This window comes from Aedes albopictus, unplaced genomic scaffold (genome assembly GCF_035046485.1).
Source record: "Aedes albopictus strain Foshan unplaced genomic scaffold, AalbF5 HiC_scaffold_190, whole genome shotgun sequence".
Taxonomy (NCBI): domain Eukaryota; kingdom Metazoa; phylum Arthropoda; class Insecta; order Diptera; family Culicidae; genus Aedes; species Aedes albopictus.
In genome coordinates this window covers 18,778-36,633 of record NW_026916970.1, presented here as the reverse complement: position 1 = coordinate 36,633, position 17,856 = coordinate 18,778, and the positions used below count along the sequence as shown (strand labels likewise).

The following is a 17,856-nucleotide window of genomic DNA, read 5'->3' as shown; positions in this document are numbered from 1 at the left end:
GCAGCGGCGTCGGTGGTGTAGTGGTAAGCGTGGTTGCCTCTCACCCCAGTCGGTCTAGGTTCAATCCTAGTCGACGCCGTTGGTATTTCTGAGACAAAAATATCTGATCACGCCTTCCCTCGGATAGGAAGCAAAGCCGTAGGTCCCGGCCCATGTGTTGATGGGTTCGATATGTAGGGTGTCAGGTGTGTGTGGATGTCTCCCTGACCGTCCGTGTTTAGGCTTAGTACCAGAAATAGGCGGACGTTAAACTAGAGCTGATGCCGAACGGTGTCGGCTCGCCAGAAATAAGAAGAAGAAGAAGAAGACCTTAAGGCGTTACAGCTAGCAGTACGACTGACACTCACCCAGCACCGAATGTGCCACTCAAAGTCGAATATCGCCACCGAAAGTCGTATACATATCGTATTGAAAGAGTCTTCCTGCCACGCGCAATAGGATGAAGAGGCGTCGGCGATATCCAGGCACTACCTGCCACCCAGATCCAGCGGCTGCTGGCATATTTCGTAGAAAGTCAGAACCGTCACAAAATGTACCACACTGTATGTGGAGCTGACCACGGTTACAGTATCCTGCATCTGGCGCAGGAAGATTATCATCTGAACTGTGACATCAAGACCGTAGATGAGGTAATCGTATAGTGAAAGCAGAAAGATTTGCCTGAGACGCAACCCCATATGGTGGCTGATGTAGGGTGACCTCTTCTCGGAAACAGAAGGTTTAATGGTAGCCTTCCAGGACCAGATAATTGCGACGAAGAACTGTCGGCGGTACTATTGTACGAAGATGTGGATAATCAGACCATCATAATCGAGCATAATGTTGCAGGTTGTCCAGTGTTCGCTGGATCCACCTATCTATATGGTCATAACGAAGTTGCCAAGACTGTGTACCAACAGCTTGCTATAAAACACAACTTGGAGGACAGATTTGTACCGAACTACAGGTACCAGCCGGACCTGGTTCTGTCAAATAGTTGCATAAAGGTGTACTCGGATCGACTAAACAACATTTGGAAGCGGTGATTCTTGGAACCTGCAGAATGAATGATGAACGCGGTTTCTAAATCATCACATCCGACAGTACATACGAAGGATACTAATGAGGATGAGAACATCAACCGGCTTATGAGATTCATAAAATCTAATTCCCTTTGGTACACCGATTGCCCGGGGTAAGAGAAAGTTTCCAGAATTTTGTACAGAGAAGGGCAAAAACTCTATAATAATATTAATTAAAATCACTACGCCATGTACTTCTATTTACTCAGCTTAATATTCCCTATAGAAGTTCCCGTCTGAAGTCTTTCAACAAAAAATAGTAAAAGTGTTCCTTCAGGAACATCTGCAATCTGTAAAGATAGGAATGAGTAACTCTCGCTTCGACATGTGCACATTTTGCGGGCCCCTCAATTTTGGTCAACTGTTGCCTCGTTTTAGCCACAGACAAACAGACGTAACACCTAGAACAATTTTCTTGAAAATCCATTGCCCGGTTCACACTACCATTATCTGACGGAAATGTTTCACGAAACACTGAGTTGTGCAATATCATCAACAGGAGGCGCTAGTTTGAAACGTCAAACGCAAAGAAAAACGATGCGCGCGTCTCTGGTTGTGAAAGCCACAACTATGATGCAATTTACTTTACAGTTGCACTAACGTAATAACTGCACGACACATACAATACGCGACGCGACACAAGACAACGCTTATCGTTCTTACAATCGTCCAGAAAAGATTTAAAAAAATACCTTTTGTCGACCATTGCAAACAAGTTTTAGAATAAAAATCGGAATCCGTTCCACTGTTCTACGCACTGAAACTATATCAGTGCGTAGAACAGTAGAACGGATTCCGATTTTTATTCTAAAACTTGTTTTCCGGAAAGTTAAAACCGAAAAACAACACTAAATGACGATTAGACGTGCAAACAAACACCTTAATCCTTTATAAGGCCAAGAAAACTAGAAGAGTTGTCAACGCATACTATTATGAAAATGATTATATACATGATTACATGTACAAAACAATTTTTGTTTGAAAGAAACTCTCAAAAATCTAGGTGGCAATATAGTTGCCACTCCCGGGTAGAGCCAAATGCCAAATGAAGGGCAAATTTTACCATTAAAATAGAATGTTTGAATGGCAAAATTTGCTATTAGTTTGTTTGAAATAAGAGTTAAAATAACAAAAATAATAACTAAATTCCTATCGAAAACAACTAAAGAATAACTGATTTTGCCATTTCAATAACAAAATAATAGCAAAAAGAATGTCAAAATAATACCATATTTTAATATGATGGTAAATTATGTTATTGTTTTGATATTGTGCCAGGATAGTATGATAGTAGCATTTGTTATTATTATGTTATTATACTATTTAATAACAGTTAGTTAGTTAGTTAATTTATTTTCGACACTTTACACATTAGTGTGCATTCGTGTCGGTTATTTAATAACAACTCGTCAATTACAAGTTTTACAATGATAGCATATTTTGTAATTTATGTGTCATTCTGAGCTATTCATAAAGAATTAAAGAATTGCTATTTTTTAGTTATTGATTTGTTATTCACCTCTACCCGGGCTGCCCGTTTAGGCCAAAAACGCTGGTGGCAATATAGTTGCCACTGCCCGTTAACCCCAAAAACGAGCTTTTGAGGTGGCAATATAGTTGCCACTGCCCGTTTAGGCCACCAGCGCTGGTGGCAATATTCTTGCCACTGCCCGTTTAGGGTACTTTTCTTCTTTTGACTTCGACAAAAAGCCGGAAAAGAGATTTAAGAGTGGATTGGGGCTTAACCCATAATATAAACTGTGTAGTTCAGCTCATGTCCACCCAGAATTTGATTATTTCTTAAAATATTTACCAAATTTATAATTTTACAATAAGTTTGAGCTAATTTTCTTCACGCGGTCAAAATTAGCCATTTTTGAGACTACAAATGGCTCCTAAATTGATGTTAAAGCTTTGTTTAGTACCAAAAAAATACCAGGCGTTGTTAGTAGTCCCAATTTTGCGTAAACAAAAAAGAAGTTCGAAATAAATTGTTATAAAACAGAAAAAAAATACAAACAGTAGGTGGCAATATAGTTGCCACTGCCTTATAAAGGGTTAACGATAAAACAACACAATTTTCGAATCCTTGAAAAAGGTCCAATAAGGGCCAAAACGTCGGGTTAAGAAAACATATAGTTGTTTTTAATTGACCAAATTAGACTGAAATGCCAATAAACCCCCCAAAGATATCATCCAACGTACAGTCGATCACCCAAAAATAAAAAAAAAATCTCGGACATAGAGGAATAATATTTGAATGCTGACATAGAGGAATAATATTTGAATACTGAATGCTGCCAACGATATTTTCTACAACTTATTTTAGAACAGTGAAAAAAAGCGCAGTAGGCGTTGCCGCGTGCAGTCGCGTTTTGAGCTGCTAGTCACATTTCATTCGCGTTCGCCAGTTTTTTTTTTGTCTTTTTCGCGATTCGGCGGACGGTTCGGCCGGTGCTACGCCATCCGGATAGTTCTTCCGCGGGTGAAAAAGTGTTTGTTTTGATTTGATTTTAATGGAAAGTTTATGGAAAGTGGTTTATTGAAATTAAAGAGAATTGTGAAGGATTATGAATTTAGTCCCGCGATGCTAGCTGTTCAACTGGGTACGCTACACACTACCCCATCCGGAGGGTACGTTATTGCATGCCGCTGCTCGCAAACGGTGCCGAAAATCGGTTCAAGAGTGTCGGAATTTGTCGTCGTATCAGCGTTTGCCATCCGGTAGTTTGTCGGTTGTGAAATGATTGTGGTGTGACTTTGAATGACTCCTGATTTTTTGTGTTTTTGTTCACGTGTGGTTGATGTGGCACCATAAGTGATGCGCGATTGGTACCAGAAAACAGTGTTGTCTCATATCCGATTCTATGAGCGATGTTGCGACGTTTGTTCTACGATTGATGACGGATGCTTGCGTGACGGAAGCACGGCGAGGAGCAATCCTGACTGCGCTGTTACGACGTTTCCATGGAGATGGCAGCGCTACCTTGGATGGTTTTCGGTGAGATTGTTCTGATCATTACTACTACGAAGGGAACTAAATACGTGCCAGTTTCGAAGATTACCTTTGAAGCAGGAAGTGTGTTTGCAATATCGTTATCCATTTGATAACGATAATGCACACATGCGGGGCTTGTTGTAAGTGAAAGTGACCTCGGAATGGACGTGAGTAACCAGACATTCTGAAACGGGTCACTGGATCCCAACAGAGCTATCACCTTCCAACTCCCGGGCTACGCGCTCAAAAATCCGTTCCAATATACGTGAACAAAACATCACGTAAAGCAGAACCTCAAACATGCTCCAATTCGTGATTTTGTTCATGTTAATACGATACATTGATCCCGTTGTCATAAGCATAATCACAAATCCTAGAACACAATTCACGGCTGATCTATTCCACAGCTCATTTAGTAACGCTTTCAAAAACTGGGAACACAAATCACGATAGTGAGATCCCGTATAGCGATAAACGTGATTTTGTACCTGGAGAACACAAATCATGCGCACTGTCAAAATAATCGATGTACGCAGTGCAGCAGAGTAAAAAAAAAAAGCAAAATCGATTCATCCTGTATATACAGGGGATGGCCAAAATGTTTGGGATAGGCAACTTTTTTTCTCCCACAAAAAAATTCAACATGCTATAACTTTTCATAGAGTGCATAAAAAAATCTCAAATTTTGACTGTTTGTCAACCTATTATATGTGCGTCATTGCTACAAATTTGGGCTCGATTGATTAATTTTTCGCGAAGTTAGACAACTAATTTTTGAACTGTCATATCTCGGAAACCAGTGAACCGAATTGAATGAATTAACGTTTATCAACAATATATTGTTACTTACTACGACGTTATAAAATGTAATATTTTCTTACGGCGATTTAAGTTATACTGGATTGAAATGTTTACCCATATAGAGAAAAATAAGTCAAATTTACAATACCATACAAAAATTACTAAATGTGTTCTTCCTTCAATCTAAATAGGCTCTAATATATCTGATTAGAGATAACTTGAGAACAGAAGTGAAAAATCTTTAGATATCAACACTAAAATTTATTGACATTGATGTAAGAAAAATACATTTTTTCGAGAAAAATCCAAAAAGTGTCAATCCATGATAACTTTTTTCAATATTTAAAAAGTACCTACAGTGTATCAAACAATTGTCCGTACAGCAATTTTTTGGTCAAAATAATTTTTCATTCAAATGTTTATAACTTTTTTATACGTTAATCAAAAACGCTGAAATTTTGACCAATCATAAACCATATATTGAAGCTCCATTGGTGAAATTTTGAGCGAGATCGAATTAGTTTTCTGAAAGTTATAGAACTTTTAGTAAAACTTAAAAGATTTTTGAACACATTTTCAAAACATTATATCTCAATATGTACTCGATGAAACTTTTTCAATAATTTTTGTGTTATAGCTTATACCTAAGGCTTTCATATGCAGCTTTGTTTGAGGTTTTATATTCACCACAAAAAATATGAGAAATCTGTATATGTTCAGAGTATTATTTGGAAATGTATCATATTTTGATCAATAAAAGTGCCAAGTGTTTTCAACTTTTTTAAACTCTCTTAATGTTATATTTTTATACAGGACCTACTAAACTACATATGAAGAGTAGGTCCTATGCATTTTTCGTTCAGTCAATGCACTTTTATTGATGGAAAACGTTAGGCAGATTATATGTGCAAAATATTGTAATTTTTTAAATATCGTCAACTACGTAAGCAAATTTTTCATATTTTTTGTAGTGAATATAAAATCTCAAACGAAGCTGCATATGAAGGTCTTAGGTATAAGCTGTAACACAAAAACGATTGAAAAAGTTTCATCGAGTACATATTGAGATATGTTTTAAAAATGTGTTCAAAACTCTTATAAGTTTTACTAAAAGTTCTATAACTTTCAGAAAACTTTTTCGATCTCTCTCAAAATTTCACCAATGGAGCATTAATATATGATTCACGATTGGTCAAAATTTAAGCGTTTTTGATTGACGTATAAAAAAGTTATAAACATTTGAATGAAAAATTATTTTGACAAAAAAATTGCTGTACGGACAATTCTTTGATACACTGTATGTTTTAATAGTTTGTGAAGCATTCACATATTGTTAGTGTACGTTCAAAATTCCATGCAATTCGGTTCACTGGTTTCCGAGATATAACAGCTCAAAAATGAATTGTCTGAAAAATAGTGTTTTACCCGAACGGTTCTAACTTTGCGAAATATTAATCAATCGAGCCCAAATTTGTACCAACGATGCACACATAATAGGTTGACAAACAGTCAAAATTTGAGATTTTTTGATGCGCTCTATGAAAAGTTATAGCTTGTTGAACTTTTTTGTGAGAGAAAAAAAAGTTGCCTATCCCAAACATTTTGGCCATCCCCTGTAGTGCAGAGAAGTGATTTAAATTAAACAATTCTTGTGTCTGTTGTTGTAAAAGAAAAGATAGAGCTGTGCAAACAAGTGTCTGTTGGAGCTTTCTTTGGACTAGCTGCTGTTGGGATTGGAGATTGGATGGAATTATTGTTGTGATATGGACTCTTCCCTATGACGGAGCAGGCTAAAAAGCATTGTAAAGTCATAGAAAAAGTTAATTCATCCCTCAAAATAACATGCTGTTGCAAAATTCGACCTCAAGCTATTTATTCATTATGTGTTAAATTGTTGATTGTCGCAAAAATGAAGAAAACGAAAATTGCTCAGGTCTCATACTGAAAACAGACCATGAAGTACGTTCCTGATTTCGTGATAACCATCTCAATAACCAGAACGTAACCGTGAACATAGTTCTAGTTTCTATGAACTGAACCACGATAACCGGAACTAAAACCACATTTTTGTGATTTTTGTTCCGTAACGCAGGCGTTACGCATGATTTGCTGAACATAGTTCTCGGTTCCGTGATTTTAAATCACGGTGTATATTTGTAAAAGAAAAATCAGCTTGTTCCAAAATTCGTGACTGGAGGTTGACGAAATTCGGAACGGTTTTATTAGCGTGTAAAGATGATTTCAGATTGTAGTGTGAAATTCAGAAAAAATCATACATACAACTGCTGACATCTTTCTTCCATAATACCACTGCCGGACAGTGGGAGTTGAATTGTATATACACACATACACACACAACTTATTTTAGAACAGTTCTGAATACAATCAAATTTCTATCGCACTTCTGGAAGGATTAATTACATAGTGATACTAAAGAAGGGCTCTGATATACCAAACAACTTCTTCGGAGACACTGTCCTTCTAAAATCAATTTTCTGTCTTATTCTCTTCTTCTCAAATTGAAGAGATAAGATGATGCAAGCTCGATTTTACACCTAAACGTAAGATTGCATCGCTTGCAGCCTAGCATGTTATGGACAAAAAGTGCAACCATGCTTGCTTCTTGTCTCTTTAATTTGAAGAAGAGAGGGTCGATGAAGAGAAATCGATCATGATAATCAATTCTATCCAGAAATGATCATCAGCTTACCGAGTTCAAAAATAATATTTAAGCTACCTAATGAGAAGTTTTATGATTCTCAAAAATAACGATCATTACGAACCTTGCTGCGAGTGATGTAGATTCTTCTGATTGGCACTCAGCAATGCAGTCTTCTGTTGTTGTTGTTGATGATGGTTGCTGTGGATGTAAGCCACAGTTCGAGGATCTGCGGTTTTGGTCACATGGTGATGCTCGTCCGGATGCGGGAGAACCGTCCCCGCTGGTGGCGTTGGTTCTGTGAGTGATGGACTAGAAACGGCTCGCAGCTGTAGAGGCTGTAAAGAGAGAAAAAATAAAGATTATGGTAAGCATATCGGTTACACACATATATCTACAGTAAAGATTGAGATCTGATCAGGCAAGAAAAAAGTACAATTCCCGATGGGTCACGTCCGGAACGTGTGTGCATGTGATTGATGAATCAACCGAGCCGAGAAGGAAAAGAAATTGCACCTGGGCGCGAGCGTGGGAGGCGGAGCCGAAATTTAATATAGCGTCGCATTTGGCAAAGTGATAAAGTATCGCATTGCTGGGACTGATCTAGCACAGGCAAACAGACGTAACATGAACATGAACAAACAATGTTCTTAAATATAGCGCATTTAGTTCACCACTGGACTATCGCACTAGTTTTCACGAGTGCGAAAACGCTAATAAAAGTGCGCGATTGCATCAAATCAACTCGGTGTCTTCAGAGCACTTGTTCACCATAGATTGAAGAAATAGTGCGCCGAAGACATCAACCTGATTTGATGCAAACGCGCACTTTTATTTACGTTTTCGCACTTATGAAGTCGCAGTTCGCAGTCCAGTGGTGAACTAAATGCGGTATATTCAACACTCAGTCTACACTACCTTTACAAAAGAGATCGTCCAACAAGTCATACGCTGCCTGTAATCACATGTTAGTGGCTTTACAATTTATGTGGAACAGTTGTGATTACAGGCTGTACACACAGATGGCGCAAGTGTAAAATGTCAAATCGCAAGCAAAACGATGCGTGCGCCTCTGGTAATGGAGATTTTCAACTACGTGAATTTAAAACGATCGATCAAAGCATAGTCGATGGAAATTACGTCAGTGTTACGTCTGTTTATCTGTGCATCTAGGGTTTCCAGCAAACAAGGAAACATTCCATCGTCTGCTTCCGCATTCGGTTGCAAAATGGTGAGTTTTTCTGTACCATAGGCAAACATACGTCCTAGACGTTTCATGAACAACTGCGTTGTGTCACAAGTCCACCAAAGGACTATTTGTTTGACAAAGGACTATAGTTTGAAACGTCGAACGCTAAAGAAAACGATGAGCACACATCTGGTTGTAAGACAATGAACTTGGTTGTTTGTTTATTGAGTTTTGAAATTTCTCCAGTCATTTTGTTTATGACTGCAATTTCGGATGAGTCTTCTGTGGCGTTAGACACCCCACGATATTACAGTTACAGTGGTTACAATCTTCAACAATATGCTTAGACGCGAAAACGGTGGAGAGCCGCATTCTCGTGTTTCACCCGACATCGTCTGACACCCCGATATCTCTCACTTGTAACGCCTTTATATCAGTTTGATGGATTGATTGGAGTTTTATTGCTATAGCGTGCGATAAATACGCTTCTCGTGGTGGCTCGAAGTGACAATACCAAACCATCGCGACTGTGTGCCTAGCTATAGGAAGATGGAGGTTTGAGGTAAACAGTAAACACAATAAACGGCGCGCAAAGGGTAATGGAGGCGTGAGGCGTATTGATTTATGGATCGTCGCGTCTCCATTGCTAATCCAATCCGGGGTCGTAAAATGTGTCATTGCGGGGGCTATTTATGGAAATGATTTGCGAAATTTGGCCGAGAAATGTTGGGTATGGAGAAAATATAGCAATCAGGATCATTCAAGTTCATCCGCAGCTTTTTTTTCTAAAAGTAGTATGTATTATGATAAGTAGTAGTAGGGCTTGGTGGTCTAGTGGCTACCGCTTCTGATTCGTATGCAGAAAGTCCTGTGTTCAATCCCTGGCCCGCCCCTTTCCTCCTACTTTGTGTCTTGCTATCTACTTTCTCCCGCTTCCGTATATATACAACTCATGTATATTCACATGTTTCATAGCCATCGCTAGAACTACAAACGGTTGAAAAGCTGTTTTTTTTTTCATTTCAACTTTCACAGCACAGTGTTTAATCTATCAGATAACGCCTACGAGTTATGCAATCAAGCGAACTGTGCCGCATTAGCTTAATAGTAATAATCACACGACCATCATATCATAAACATCACACAAAGTGAGCTTCATAGTAATAATCGCACTAATCTACCACCTTGCGCCTGGCATCCACGCACCAATGTGTGAACCCTCTGCCAACCATATCCCATAAACACTGTGACATCCTGCAGGATTTCCTGGATAAACCTCCGAAGAAATTACTGTACACATTTTTGCGGGAATTTCCATCGAATTTTCGAAGAAATCTCTCAAAAATGTCTGAAGATACTACTGGAACAAATTTATGAATGACTTTCTAAGGGAGTCCCTCTGAAGGGATCCCTGTAAGAATTTCGGAAGATCTTTTAAGTGTATCCCTAAAAGAATTTCTGAAGTAGTTCTTAGTGAAGTTTGAGAAGGATCCCGTAGAAATTCCCCTAAAGGATACTTGGATAAATTTGTAGAAAAACTCATGAGGAAATATCTGAGTCTCGTACAAATTTCAAAAAAAAAAAAATCCCAAGAATTTTATTGAAAAACCGTCGGAGGAGTTTCAGAAAGAAACCTTGGTAGGTTTTTTGATCGAATCCCTGGAGTAATTTCTGAAGGAGTCTATGGATTAATTTTGGAAAGCAATCCATGGAAGACTTTCTTGAACATAGAATCCTTGAATAAATTTATGAAGCACTCTCATTAAGAATTTCTGAAGGAAACTTTGCAAGAATTTCACAAGAAATCTGTGGAAGATTTTTTAACGAAATCCTTGGAGAACCACTGAAAGCATTCCTGAAGGAATGCGTGTATGGTTTTTTGAATTCTTCGTAAGGAATTCTGAAAAACAAAACAAAAAAGTATGGGGGAAATTTCATGAAACTTCTTCTAGAAAAGTTTTTTTTAAGAAATTCTTGGGCAATCCTCTAATGGTAATTTTAGTGAAAATTCTAAAGCATGACAGATGTTCGACGGGCTCTACAGACACGTTTGAAAGAAACCCGTGTAAAACATTCCAAAAGGAATTCCTGGAGGATTTTCTAAAATTTATAAATTTCTTAATAATCCAAAAATCTAAACGATCCATGGAGAAATATCGGCAGGAATCCAGGGAAGAGTTCATCAAAAAGTTATTACATTATTTTCTGGGGTAGCCTCTAGAAAACTTAAAGAAAAATCTTACTGAAACTAACATTTTTTAAGAGGATTTAAAGGAAGAATTCCTGGCATTCCTGCCTGAGTGTCTTAAAAGTTTCCTGGAAGATTATCTGAAGGAATTGCTGGAGAAATATCTGAAGCAATACCTTGGGGGTTTTGGTTCAATTTCTGAAGATACCCATGTATGGGCTTTGAAGACTTTCTTGAACATAGAATCCTTGAATAAATTTATGAAGCACTCTCATTAAGAATTTCTGAAGGAAACTTTGCAAGAATTTCACAAGAAATCTGTGGAAGATTTTTTAACGAAATCCTTGGAGAACCACTGAAAGCATTTCTTTCTAACGAAAGAAATATCAGAGTACATCCCATTAAAAAATAAAGAAACCCCTCGAAAAAAATGTGAATGAATCTGTGACAGATTTTTTCTTTGAAAGTTCGGAAAAATTCCGTATGTTACCCTACTGAAGCTCCCTGAAAAGCCCTTTAAACCTTCCGTAACATCTCGAAGTACCTTGAAACGCCTTAGATCCACTCAGAAAACCCCATGAAACTACTGAAGCCCCTTGAAGACCCTTGCGATGGTTTTGGCTTGAAAGTCATCATAAAACCTCTCTGATGTTCCCGTTGGTTTCTTTTCTAAATCCTAAGCCCCATTGAAACTCCTCAGCAGCCCCCTTGAGAGCCCCGAAGCGCCCCCTAAAGCCATACTGAAGCTCCTGAAAATCCTGAAACCTTTCGAAACGCCTTAAAACCCATTCATTGCAAAGTCCTAAAAGCCATCAGAAAACCCTCATAGACCCCCTTAAGCTTCACCCAATTCCTACTGAAGCCTCCTGAAACCCCCTTAAACATCTTGAACCTCCTGAACAAACCCCGCCCCCAATGGGACCCCGCAGGACTTGAAATCCTACTTAATGCCCCCTGAAACTGAAATCTCCTGAAGCTTCTAGAAATGCTTAGATCCCCTCATAAAACCCCCATGAGGCTCTCGTAGGCTTCCCTCAAACCATAGAGAAGCCCCATGAAACCTCTCGAAACGTCTTGAAACTTTTCAGAAAACCTTTTATAACTCTGGTAAAATTCCCCAAACGTTACTGAAGTCCTGAAATTCCCTTAAACCTCTCGAATGGTATGGGACGCCGGCAACGGTAGCGCCTTTGTAATCATGGCAACATAAATCCTTTTCTTTATTTCAACTGGCTTTCTCAGTCTGGGGAAATCCAAAACGACTATCCTTTTCTTTGAGAAGCCAGCAAGCGATATCGGAATAGTTCTCTTTTCTGTTCACCTTGAAACTCGTCAGAAACCCCTATTAAACCCCTGTTGTCTTCCCCAAACTCTACTGAAACCACCTGAAACATCTTGAAACCCCTTTAAATCAACTGAAGCGCTTTGAAACCTCTTTGCAATCTCCATGAAGCTCTCATGAAAGCTCCTGAAGCTCCCGAAAAGCCTCCTGAAACGCACAAAAATCCACGGATGCGGGTCCCAGGCCCCTACATTTTAGGTTTTGCTTGCTAAATATTAACTTTTTTTTTCATTTTGCTTAAGTACTATTAAAAAAAAACAAAGAAAAACTTTTTTGCACATCGCCTGCCTGTGTCTCATCCCTGGATGCTGAGGACAAAGGAGTGACATTAACTTTCTTAGCAACGTCACTCCCATCGTTAATGTTTCAATCTTACGTATACGGAACGGTTGGTACGAGGTGTCTCGGTTCCATAGCTTCAATATAGAATCAATGTAAGCATTGTTTCTGCAGAAATATAAAGCTGCACAGTATGCCCGGCCATTTTAATGCTTGTAATACATCTACGATGAGCAGCAACAATTCATAATGACAAGGAAAATGATAGAAGTAGTCGATTCTATAACTTTCCTGGATTCTTTCAACGAATGGCTGTGTATGTGAAGACTAGACTAGAAATCGTAGTGAGCTATTGTCAAACAGGGGCAAACACGATGTGGGCGCCGTTAGCGATCGATTGACGAACTACAGAATATTTGAATCAATCGTCAAAAAGGTGGGCGATGGGATGTGAGTAGAGTGGGATGCCTGTTTGTCTGTGCTAATTGTATCGTGTAGAAGTCAAGGGCCCATATAGCCGAGGCGGTAAACGCACGGGTATTCAGCATGACCATGCTGAGGGTGACGGGTTCGATTCCCGGTCGGTCCAGGATCTTTTCGTAAAGGAAATTTCCTTGACTTCCTTGGGCATAGAGTATCTTCGTGCCTGCCACACGATATACACATGCAAAATGGTCATTGGCAGAGGAAGCTCTCAGTTAATAACTGTGGAAGTGCTCATAGAACACTAAGCTAAGAAGCAGGCTTTGTCCCAGTGAGGACGTTACGCCAAGAAGAGGAGAGGAGAAGTCAACAACGTATAGTTTGTTGTCTGTTGATTCCAAAAATACAGTGTCATTAGCTAATCGCAGCCTTGAATTTATGAACGGATACTTCGTTAATGATTTATGGTTAAAATCTATAATCGTGTTATTAGTTTTGAATCAAAATAGGGACATCACCTTGCCCGATCGATTACGAAACAATGAATCTAAATGCTTATCACACCAAATAAGATGGTAATTGTTTACAACCTTTTCCCCACTCCAACAGCAAAGCGACCAATCTGTTGTGATACCATCGAAAAATCGTGTAAATATGTTTTCAACTTCAACCGCTTGTAAACGGTAGCCCATCGCGGTAGCAGTTTCGACGACGGGCGGAAAAGAATGTGATAAGGCAGACATTCTCCCCCTTATCGGAAACAAACTTTTTGATATAACAATTACATACTACTATTGGGAATGGGAAGCACCTTCTGTTTGGGAAGTGACCACATGTTGGACCGGTTTCTAGACCTAGATAGCGGAATTGGATGAAAGACAGCGCGGATGCACTCGACGCTAATACCGGGGTAAACATCATTGATTATTCAATTAGAAACCGAATTGGTAAATGGCTACTGGAATGGTAACCGGTAGCTGTTTACTTCTATTGTATTCGACCTTCCGTCGAATGATACGCAGCAATTTCTGATCACGCTTTCAACAGTCCACGGACCACAGTCCCAGCTCGTGCCTTTGGGCCATCTTCTTATCATAGGAATGTCCAAGTCCGTGACGATAGTGAACAATAGTGCTCTTGCGTAAAGGAAAGTCTCGTCATGGAAAAAGTATGAGAGAAATACAAAGTTTGAGTGCTCTGTTCTTGCAAGTGGTCAAAGCGATGCGATGGTATGTCGCTTGTTGACAAATGATAGGACCACAATGGTAGCGCCATTGATACTACAGCTGCAACTCGCTGAATCGAGTGTGGAATGTACCATGAATGATGGCTGATTCAGTCAGATGACAACTTACTGTTACTGCGAAAACTCGAGCGAGACTTCCTCTGATGATTCACGCTTGGAAACGGAACTTGCAGCTTTGAGGAATCAAAACAAAGTCTAGACGCGGTAATCCTTTTTGCTGGAGGGGAAGCTATATGTCGCCTTTTTCCAGGAGGACAACAAGGTTCTTATCGAGCGTTCACCTTCTTATGTCTCAGACTTATTCCAGAGCTTCTGCTGTTATAGGTTAATCTTATAATAGACAGCGATTATCACCGGTACCTGGTGAACTCTGTTGATTTAAATCAGAATTACGATTGAAGCGGTCGACCTTTTGTCATATATATACATAGTCTAAAGACTCACATTAAGTTGAGATCGAAATCTACAGAGTACAGATTATTTTGAGCCAGTCTAAATCCAATACAGTGGGACCTTGTGACAGTAGACTCATGTTAGTATATTGAATGGTCGACAATGACGCAATCTAGTAGGCGTCACGGATCACAGTCACCCGTGTCGTCGTTTCTCGTCCAGCAATGTCAAAGTGCAAAGTAGAAATGCATTCCCGCAGCTCCCGATTGCTCGCAATAAACTTAAAGCGCACAAATACTAAGACCACGGCCAAGGATCACAACATTGCATCTTTAGATTATCGCAAAACGCACGTGTAGCAGCCGTCCGATATGCCTTTCTATTTTGAACTTATCGGGAAAATCGGGGACGATCGGGCAGTGATATGATAAGACAGGGACGTTCATACCTATATGCAAACATTGGCAAGCGGGGACAAAACAAGCGCCACGGTAGCGCGGATGTAAACAAAGAAAGATGGCAGAGTCGTGCCCGAGCGCGTGATGTCGAGCCCTGTAAACAATGGAGAGTGTTTGATGAATGGCACCGGCGGCGAGGTTGATTATGAAAATATGGATGAATACCCTCGAAGTATTGCAGTGTCGATTGGAAATATAGGTAGTTGTGTCGCGGTGCACCGATAGATTCCGAGTAGCAGCGCATTCGGAATGTCGAGGAGTGAATGATTGACAGATGGATGGACAAGACATGACAATCGTTATCTGTCTAGGATTGGAGGACTTGTTTGGGAAATTTGAGAAAGATTGCGCTGTGGCAGTAGTCAGATGTCTCGATCCGAAGGTTTGCATGCAGCTAGACAACGGATTGAAAATTCTATGCGAACATGCCAGTACGTTTAAATCCCGATGAGCACTACGACAGGCCTCCCCATAAAGCATGTCACACGGAGAATCAAACTTAGTCGATGTGGTAAAACATTCTGTAGACTCTGCTATTTTGTTTGCTTCGCGGATATTTGCGAGAACATTTAGAACGGTAAGGCGTCCAAACGTGATAAATCACAGAGAGTGAGACAAGAATCTCCGGTGAAGAAGTGATGCAATAGACGTATACACTTTTGAAGTGATGTATTCTACATAAATTGTGAAATACAAACCAACTTCATCACTGGAAGCTGTATCTATCACGCGCCCTGAAGAACCTGCGGTTAGAGCGGTTATGGACCATGATCGAAGAAGCTATGCAAAGAGAATTCAAGAAATGCGTGCTTAGCCTATCATTGATAGGAAACGAGACAGCGGGATACACCACGAGGTCGTTGAACTCTGAACTGAACTCGATATACAGAAGAAAGCCCATGCAGGTAGAATTCGTAAACGAAGCGTGACACAAGAATGCCGAACTATAACCTTGTTGTGTTCACCACGGATCCGGATAATAGAAGAAGCTGAAGAACACAGAGGAGAAGATAGGAATGCGACATCCATGGAAGGAATTATGTGCGATGCGAGCTGAGTTTAATGGTGTGAAGTTTATGATTCAGTTATATTTACTAATTACCATAATGTGCTTCCCCGGACAGCGATCAATCCCTTCGGAACTCCCCCGCCACCAGTCGGGAATGGCCTGATATGCCATCACATCGCCACCGAACGGTCCCGCACCAACTCCACACCGACTGCTCGCATAGATCCCAATGGCACCCACCATTCTTCCCTTCAGTTTCAGTTTCTCTCTTCGCTGCTGCCGAACGCTACAACCACCTTCCGCTCCGTTGATCTTGTAGATCTGTCGGTTAGACCTCAACCCTTTTCTCCACTTACACTCGCGATTCTTCAGTTCCCACCTCGCTGGCGGCACTTCACCATCCTCTTCGCATTCTAGCACTATTCCACCATCTTCAGCGTCTTCGTTTTCCGTATTTCCCCACAAAGTAAACGAACTTCTACCACCGAACCTGCTTCTAGTCCGATCATTCACACAACCCGTAACGGCCATCCTTTCAGCCCGATTATTCACACTTCGCTTCACACTTTATCAGAACACACTTGTCCGGTTGCATTTGCAACAACCGATTCACACACTTCTTACTGACGCTGATCCCAAACACCGCCACAATCTGCCAATAATCCAAAATCGTGAAATTCTTGCGTAATTCCCCGATGCTCTTGTTCGCGATGACGCGTCTTACTCTTAGTCGTCGATATCGCCCCGTTGTCGGAAATCAACTGACCGGCCATGGCAAAGTGGGAGCGGTTTTTGGCACTATCATTCAGACTCTAGCCTAGCTAGCTAGCAGAGCTGTTATCTACGTATCTTGTCGGTCGATACACGCTAAGGTCAGTTTACCCAAATATGAGTAAAGTTTACTCATAATCGCAGAAAAGTGCACAACCTCATTTTATGGGTAAAGCCCCATTACCCATATTTGAGTAATGGGGATATATGTAAAATATAGGTAATATTTACCCATATATACATATTTGATTTTGGATAAATTTTACGCATATTTGAGTAAATGTTTTGTATTTAAAAATTATATTTATTTAATATTTTTTAATATTTATTATTCATATAAATTTAAAGAATGTGCAGAGAAATTCAATAAAAAAGAAACAAGAAAGCTTTATTCTACTCTTTAACACACTAATACATATTAAAACAGCAGTAGAAAAAAAATGATAAAATTGCGCTCCCGCTCGCATCGTTTACGACAGTGGTCAATCGTCGTACATCGGATGAGGTGTTGCTCGGGGTGGTGGCGGAGATCCCACAATATACCACGCTGCGGTGGAATGTCATCGTACCATGGAATCGGAGCCAATGGGGGAAGATGCCTTGGTGACGACAGATCCGCTGGTGCACTTCGTAGCAATCGAAGGGATCGATTCCGGCAGAACGTCGGCAACGGTGGCATCGCACTGGGCACAGAAAACATCTTATTGCGTACCGTTCGCTTCAGGGGTCCTGACGACGGATGTCCACTTTGCCAATGAAAACCATATCTGGAAAAAAAAACATTGGTGGTTGAGTCCAGTAAATTTCCCTCGCGGTAAGATCCTGAGCTGAAAAACACTTACCTCTCGGATAATCCCCACCGGAAAACTTTTTTCTAAATCGATAATGGCCGAATTCCTCCTCCCAGCCGTGGTTTTCTCACTGCGCTGCTGCAGCTTCCGAAAAAGTGATCGCGACTGACAATTTTCATCCAAATATGGGTAAATCATGATTACCCATATTTGAGTAAACTCACTTAACCAACATTGTGGGTATTGTT

At 40.1% G+C, this 17,856-nt stretch overlaps 1 protein-coding gene across 2 annotated transcripts in view; it reads right to left on the bottom strand.

Annotated features, from left to right (window-relative positions):
- LOC109417820 (uncharacterized) overlaps positions 1-16,862 on the bottom strand; it is a 28,054-nt gene extending 11,192 nt beyond the window's left edge. Inside the window, exons 1-2 of one of the 2 annotated variants that reach the window (XM_062843402.1) lie at positions 16,140-16,862; positions 7,644-7,857 (exon numbers count right to left, since the gene is read on the bottom strand). In XM_062843402.1, the coding sequence (XP_062699386.1) occupies positions 7,644-7,857; positions 16,140-16,577 (652 nt within the window). In that variant the 5' untranslated portion in view covers positions 16,578-16,862. The remainder of the gene's footprint in view (positions 1-7,643; positions 7,858-16,139) is intronic. The other variant, XM_062843401.1, reaches the window with a different exon arrangement.
- Positions 16,863-17,856: the final 994 nt, after the last annotated feature.